Genomic DNA, 8,163 nt, shown 5'->3' with positions numbered 1-8,163 from the left:
TAGCTTTGCTTTGTTTTAAAACTAAAAATATGTTAATACTTGTGCAAGATTTCTTTAGTTCTTTGTCCATATTCCATATCAAAATATTATGTATGTAAATTCCCAAATTAGTTACAGATTGAATCCCTAATGTAACTGTATTTCCAATTTTAACACTTAAAGATGTATCATCTTGTGGACAACATGGTCGGAATCGAATCGTTTTAGTTCTCTTTGAATTTATGAGAAGTTTATTTAATCGAAAATACTCAAATATGATTTCCGCGTCGTGCTCCATTTGACATCTCTATACGACCTCAATATTATAAGTATAAAGAAAAGCAGATTCGTCTGCGTACAATACCAATTGTATATACAAATTAAGGTAACATCGGTCATTCATGTGAAAGGTAAATAATAAGTTGTTCAATAACCTTCCCTGGGGGACTCCATACTCCTTTAAGCCCATTTAATCCCGCGATTTGCTTCCTATTCCTTAAACAGTTTCTCAAAAATAATAGATTTTTTCCCTCTCACTCCGTAGTATGACAGCTTCTCAGTTAAAAAATGTCGAAAAATTGGTCAAAGCAAAGAAAACCCCACCAAAACCCACAAAGTCTTAGTCAAATCCTTCACAAATTAAATTTATCATATTTACAACTGTTTTTTGGGCACCACATTCTTTCCTGAACCCGAAGTAGATAGGGTGCAATAGTCCACTCACATCTCATTGTTCCTGAATCAGCTTTTCAAGTAATTGATCTATAATTGAAATCAATTCTATAGGTCTGTAATCCAAAGTTTTATTTTAGTTAGGCAATTTCGGCAACTTTCAACACACATATTGATGTCCGTATCATTGTAATAAACACTAATGTCAGAGGTTCATTAATGGAAACTTTTTAATCTAATATTATTTTAATTTCCTGTATCAATATTTTATATATGGTTGATTATATCATCTCTGGTTACTCTATCAAACAAAAATGTTGACGTGCATCGTTTAAGGCTATATAAACTATTACAATTGTCAAGAATTTTTCTATAATACTGCCTTTTAGGATTCTTGGGATGTTCAAGAAGTATTCATTGAACATGAAATAGATTATTGTCTTAATCAACATATCGAATTATATGAAAAAAAAAAAAAAACAATTGGGAAATAATCTGCCGTTAAAACTGAGGATTTTCCCGTTAGGAGCAAAGTTATTGATATTATGAATATGAGTGGAATGAAACAATTTTTTAATAATTGTTGTAGGCGGTACCTCTTGATTTTCGGTATTTCGATGATTTTAGCGACATTATTCACGGAATTGTTTAAAATTTGGTATTTGAAGTTCGTAATGGGAACTACAGTCTGTGACGAAAAATTGTCTATGCAGGCCCACGTCGTCGTATAAGTCCAATATATCAGTACCTTCCTATATTCGGATTTTGACGAGTTTAGGTGCAAGACCCACCGAAATTGTTTGAGATGCTGTATTAGAAGTTCGTAATGGATGTTACAGCTTGTGATAGAACGGTACCTCTTTATATACGATATTTTGATGATTTTAGCTAAATTACAAACAATGCCTATGTAGGTCCACGTCGTATATACCCTATATATCGATATTTTAAAGATTTTAATAGAATTTTAAACAGATTTTATTTTTGAAAATTTCCAAATTCGTTCTAATCGGTGGAGGGTATACAAAGTTCGACCCGGCCGAACTTACTGCTTTTTAATTTGTTGATTTTAAGACCTTTTTTGAAAGGTAAATACTTGGGAAGCGAGTAATTGTAGTTTTTTCTTTATAGAATCCTCCTTTGTAAAGATTACCCTCATAATCCTTCAAAATATGTATTATTGGTTTTGTAATTTGAATCGATTTTATTCGGAAGATTTTAGTGTTATAGTCTGGTGTATATATAATAACTCTTCTGCGAGGAAAACGTTTGCTCGCGTGGGCTACGAACCCATTTACTACAAATCTTCCAAATTTATTTACTATGAACTTTTTGAAAATAATACTTCGTGGTTATGATATTAGCGATCCACCGGTTTTTCATCTCTAATGCGTTATTTCTCTGTTTTGAAGGTTTATTTCATTCAATAAATTTCTTATCTCAGATGATATTTTTCTCCTCAATATTTCTTGAGGAACTTTGAACCGGTGGAAAATATTCAATGTGAAGGACTTCTCCTCAATATATTGGTATGGGTGTCTGGGCAATAAGCTGCCTTCTTGCCACCAGCTGCATAGCTTTCTTTTCCGTTTTTGGAAAAAATAGACCTCCAGAATATGCTTGACATGCTGCTCTGTGTGCTCGATTATGTTCAGTTGCTATAATTTCCTGTTGCTCACTCGGGTCTGATTTTGTTCGAAATGTAATTAGGTGCCTTGTTTTTCAAACAAAAGTTCTTATCTGAGGCTCTATACCTTCTTCCACGATTATATGATTGCGAAAACAATTAACCGGTTTGTGGGTTTTTTCAATTGTGTTAGTTGATGATATTTCGCTATGAATTGTATCTACACTCACATTATCCAAGGCATTTATGTGTTGCCTAGATATCGCATCGGCGACCCCATTTTCCATTCCTGGTTTGTAGATTCGCCTTGCCTGGTATTCGTCAATAAATACTTTCCATCTTTTTATTTTTGAGTTCGGATTTCTGTCCGAAACGGCAAATGCTAGTGGTTTTTGATCTGTGAATACATTCAGATCTGATACTCCGTAGAGATAATATCTAAGCGTCTTTAGTGCCCGCCGTTAAATCAAATGGTTTCCGAAAGTCTGGATATGTTAGCGTTACATTTTCGGACGTTGGGATTTCTTTTATTATGTTGAATGCCTCTTTCTGTTCACTGGTCAAATCAATTTTGATTTTTTTCGACTACGATGCAGAAACTCGGCCATATTCTCCCCTCTGTATGTTTGAGAGTGGCTTTGCAATCTTGCCAAAGTCTTTAGTAATACAGCGGTAATATCCCGCCAATCCTAAGAATGATCTTAATCCCCTTAGAGTGGAAGGCTTGGGAAAATATAGAATTGTATTGACTTTTTCTGGAATTGTTCTAATTCCACTTTGGGAAACTAGAAATCCTAAATATTCAACCTCAGTTTGGAAGAAATTTAATTTTTCACCCGAAACTCTCGTATCGGCTTCAAATAGACTTCTCAGTATTAATTCCACATCTTATAAGTGTTGTTGCTCCTCTTTCGTGAATATGATTACATCGTTTTCGTAAGCAATACACCTCGTCCCGATGTGTTCCCTTAACACGTAATCTATCGCCCTCTGAAAAATGATTGGACAAAACTCGTATTTTCTGTTTTTTATGGAAACCGCAGTTTCTTCCTATCAGGTTATGATAGCTTTATCTGGTTACAACCCGATTTCAAGTCAACGTTTAAACATAATCCAATTACCGTAATTGATATAAGCAATCAAAATGAAGCTGTGAAAAATGGACCAATTGATTTAAAACTCGAATTTACCACCAATACCTCAAAACACCTCATCATATTGTCTAATCATTCACGACCGACTGGTGGAGTACATACCTTTAACCGGAATTGTTCGAAGAGCTGTATAAGTAATTTATACTTCCATGTCTTAATATTAAGTATATTTGTGAAATAAAAGTACATGTTTGATTTTTTTTTTATTTTTCAGCAATAAATATTTTATTAAATATATATAAAGTGTTTTTTTTATTTACAAAGTCATTTTCATTAAAATTTTAGAATTGTATAAAATCAAGAGATTCACTATTTACATATTCATTATCTCTATCTCCCAACAATTCAAAAATAGAATTGTCATTCCCGTCTAAAGGAATGTCTATTGTATTTACAGGGGGTATGTTACTTATATCTACATCTAGTTCTGTAGGAAAATTAGAAATACTTATATTTTCCAAATCTATATCATCATTATTTTTTACATTTGCGATTAATTCAAAAATAGAATTATCGCTTACATTTTCAGCATGCAAATCTAGTTCCATTGGGACCACGGAATTCACCTCATTATCATTTTTTATTTTATAATGGCCCCAAGCATACGTGCTTACACCATCTTCTCCTATAAATCTTTTATCATCTTGGAAACTGAGACACACTTTTGTTATATTGTCTGTGTATATCTCATGTTTCCTCGATCTAAATGTATACATATTATTATATTGTACAGAAAATCCCTATACGTGTCAATGGTGTACTGCTTCATAACAGATTTTTTAACACCCTTTGATTTTTTTACCTCTTCACTATTGTGGACTTTTATAGGGTACATTTTTGGTCTAAGGCCTACAAATTCCGATACCGTCTTTCCGCAGTTCGCGTCCTTCATCATTCCTATTAGTTTTTTATTGAGAAGTGTTATATTATATGGGTTGGATGGCGAAAAATCTGATGTCTCAAATCTTGCCAGTATTTCCTCTCGTGATAGTTCAGCAAAGTGGTTGCGGTTAGTGGAAGTTAGTATGAAGGAATCAGTATCCATATAATTTAATATGAAGTCATCTACAAACTTTACTTTTAAAAAAATCATACAAGAAATCGTACAAGACCCATTTTGATAACTCTAAAATACAAAATCCAAGGTATACAGGCTTATCATATTTCACCCTCACTTTGTTCATTTCAATTGCCACCATTTCATCTGAAAAGTGTGTTAGGCTATGAAAATTTGGTTTTGAAATAAACTCCCGTGCACCCCAGCGCTTCCCATAAGATTCCCAATGGTTTCTTATTTCTACAATTTTCCTTTTGTCCACATTTTCCATTGTTTTGCCATAAACAGAATTATTCATAAATTTATAAAATTTTTTGCGAAAGCATCTGTGGCTTGTGCTCTGAGATTGTTATATTTCATTATGTATGCTGCAAGCCAGTTGGATTGCGTAAACTGTAAACAGCTATTGATTTTTAAGAATTAAGTTATGCTGGATACATTGTTGAAGCACTCTATAATCAATGGTGCAAGACATTTTGTCATTCAAATCTGAAATCAACCTTTTGATCTTTTGACCGACACGTTTGGATTCAGGTCAAAAGGGTAAATCATTGTGTTTGTCATGTAGACTTTGTGGATATTCTAAGTCCGCATTAAAGAAAAAACCAGTTGGCGAATCATTAAAAATTGCTAATATTTTACTGACGTCATTGAATTGTTCCAACTCTTCTTGTGTTAAAAACTAAAAACCTTTTTGTGGCAAACATTGTGTCATTGCTTTACCATATAAATTGTTGACGTCTAAATAATAAATATTCACCTCAGGTTTACTAGGGTCATGGTCCGCAGTGTGTTTACTATTGGCTACCGAGTGTCTATTTGAACATTGTGTAAGTCCACCTCTAATGCCAGTTTTACAGAAACTATACATGTTAATATCTGTACATAGCTCTAATTCAACACCCGTGAACAGAAACATGGCGTCCCAAGATAGTGATGGCACTGTGAAATACTGGCAAGGATCAAGTACATGGTGACGGAGGCATAAACTTCGAAAGTTTTCGAACACATTAGCCAATAGTAAGACATCTGTTTTTAAATACAACTCCGTATAATCTTTGACAGTTTAACATTCAAAGTGTCTCCATGCATTCTGCGCATGTCTATAATCATCTAGCGAACACTCACTGTCAGTCAACCTGTTGTAAAATTCATTTCGTGCCGGCAATTGTCGTTCATATAATTTGTCTAATTAAGACAAGTATTCATAAGGAAAAATTCCTTTTCTAGTTAGCAGATTGAACTCAGCATCATTTGGAAACTGTGTACGAACAGCTTGAAATGCGTTTTTAGGTAGATTTTTAGCTAAACTATCCAAACTGGAAGACATAAAACGAAAACTGTCCAAGAACCTCAGTTCAAATTTATTCCGCCATTTGTTTTTCGAATTCACCGAAGAATTATGATCAACCATTTCATTTAAATAATTTTTCATGTTAATAATTCATTTGTTGAAACATATAGTTCTTTATTTAAAGGAATTACATCAATGTCTCCATCACACTGCATTAAGTCTTTGAAGGATAAATGGCAATCGTAATAATTGTGGAATAATTGTGAAAGAATATTGGTATAAATTTTGACACACGATATTTGAGATTGCATTCATTGTGTGCCGCCCCCCGATATTTTCCGGTTAAATGGCAATGATCCTTAACTCGATCATTACCCAAGGCTTTTTCACAAATGTGACAGACCTACTGCTAGTAAAGTCATCTAATTCCGTCTGAGACAATGAAATCATTGGTACCGTTTTTGACAAATATGTGTTGTAAATAAATTTACAATCCCCTATAAGATTTTCTAGACAGTTTCTCGCAGCATTGGGGCCATAATACATATAAAATTTACTAAGACTGTCATTAAAACTACATTTTATATAATAACTTAATGCACAAGGAATGTGCTTTTTTTACCGTATCTGTGTTTGTGTTGAGGTTCTCCGGGTTCCAATCCTCTAGGATACATTCGGCATCAGCATAGACCACAAATGGTACTCTCTTTTTTTTGTGATAGTTTTTAAAACGAATGATGTTTTCTCCCTCCTTTGGCATATCCGTTACGACCCCAACACACTCCTTCTCATGTTTTTCATATACGGCTTCCGTGGTGAAACTTTGTATGCAACCATCACAAATGATTGATCTACCTTTATGTGCTGTCAACTGCGAACGTAATAACCTAAAAAGCAATAGATATATTCATTATTTATCATATTTAATAGTAATATTACTGTGCTATTTTAACTTACCGTGACATATCCATAATCAATATGTAGTGGAACTTGTCGCCCTCATGAAGAAGCATCAAGTTAATATGATGATTCCTTCGTTTTGGGGTAAGATAGTAGGGTCCAACTATCTGATTTCCATCATAGCCGAAGACATTAATACTTATATCTTCATTATTAGCCTCAAAATCCTTGATATTTTGTATCGCCATAGGGAAAGTAAGTCCTCTAAAATTCAATATCTTCCCGGATGGCAAGTATATAATATCTTCGGTTATATTAATATTATATGATTGCGGATTAGTTTTATCACATGCTGCTGCTGGTTCCGATAAAGCTGCCACAATACACAATTTGATTTCTAGTGTAAGACAGGCATTCTTTTTTGATAAAGAGAATGGTGTCTTCAAGAACTGGGAGCTACGAGTTAAATTAGCTTTATATAGATTTATATTGAGCTATACGATTTTGTCTAAAGCCCAACCAGAATCTCTTTCTTGAAATTCTGACATTTTATTAATCATACGATTCGCATGATCGTGGAATATTTGACTTATATCGTCACCTTCCGTTATCAACGACATTTTTGACATATGGCAAAAAATTTGTTGACTTGTATTTAAAACCATATTTGATGTTGATGGTTCATCACGTTGATTTGTGGGCTTGACATATTCTCCTATAAGCTCAATATTGAATTTTATAGGCGTATTTCTCGCAAAGTTCTTCTCGACCAAACTGACAATCGATTCTTTGGCATCGCTTAATAATTCATTTGGCAGCAAAATGTTTTTTACATTAATATACTCGAAGGTCAGTATGTTTTTGCCAAATGAGTTTTTTACAATATTGACATTTTCACCAAAAATTTGTCTAATTGCACGCCGTTGTTCATCACTACGAAGATGAGCCGACATTTTTCGCACTGCTTTATGGCACTCATTGCAGAACTTGTTTCCACCTTCACTTTGTTGGGATGGTATACATGATTCACTTTGTGCAAACGTTTGTGGAATGTTATGGCCATTGCCTGTGATTTGGAGAATTATAAATTGATTCCGCAGCAATGGTAGGGTGTCACTATTGCAGTTTGCATATTCTATATTATCTAATCCTGAGTTTTTAGATATTTGATTTTGCATAGGTGGACATCCATAATTTTTTTGGTGAAATTTTAATTGGTATGGATTACTAAAAAATGTCCACAGCCACTGCAATGCTTGTTGATGTGTCTCAAATATTCGCGTTTGATAGTGAACGTTTCGGAGCAGAATTCGCAAATATTTTGTGCCATTTCGATTTCGAAAAATTTGATGGCGATGCTTGCGATTAAATTTCTTATTTTATACTAAAGCTATTTTTTAAAAAATTCAGACCTATATTAACACTAGCCATTTCTATAGAAAACCTAAGAAATCTACACTAACAGACTCATATATTCTTC

The 8,163-nt window shown here is 33.7% G+C and overlaps 1 protein-coding gene across 1 annotated transcript; it reads right to left on the bottom strand.

The window, feature by feature from the left end:
• Window positions 1–5,380: 5,380 nt before the first annotated feature.
• LOC131803471 (uncharacterized) lies at window positions 5,381–7,283 on the bottom strand. The gene is made up of 3 exons (XM_059124831.1): window positions 6,741–7,283; window positions 6,406–6,670; window positions 5,381–5,518 (listed from the first exon to the last, which is right to left on the bottom strand). The coding sequence occupies exons 1-3, from the start codon at window positions 6,929–6,931 to the stop codon at window positions 5,381–5,383; spliced, it is 594 nt and encodes a 197-aa protein (XP_058980814.1). The 5' UTR covers window positions 6,932–7,283.
• Between the last annotated feature and the right edge of the window lie 880 nt (window positions 7,284–8,163).

The sequence above is a fragment of the Musca domestica genome, unplaced genomic scaffold (genome assembly GCF_030504385.1).
Source record: "Musca domestica strain aabys unplaced genomic scaffold, Musca_domestica.polishedcontigs.V.1.1 30, whole genome shotgun sequence".
In the NCBI taxonomy this organism is placed as follows: Eukaryota; Metazoa; Arthropoda; class Insecta; order Diptera; family Muscidae; genus Musca; species Musca domestica.
Note: the sequence above shows the minus strand (reverse complement) of the source record. Positions and strands in the feature narration are given on the sequence as shown.

What these genes read in the sequence shown, in the direction of transcription:
- LOC131803471 (XM_059124831.1), bottom strand. Translation starts at nt 6,931, where the DNA reads ATGGCGATACAAAATATCAAGGATTTTGAGGCTAATAATGAAGATATA. An exon ending in TTGATTATGGATATGTCACG is followed by an intron (nt 6,671 to 6,740) that starts GTAAGTTAAAAT and finishes ATTGCTTTTTAG; the next exon opens with GTTATTACGTTCGCAGTTGA. An exon ending in TCAACACAAACACAGATACG is followed by an intron (nt 5,519 to 6,405) that starts GTAAAAAAAGCA and finishes ATTTAAAAACAG; the next exon opens with ATGTCTTACTATTGGCTAAT.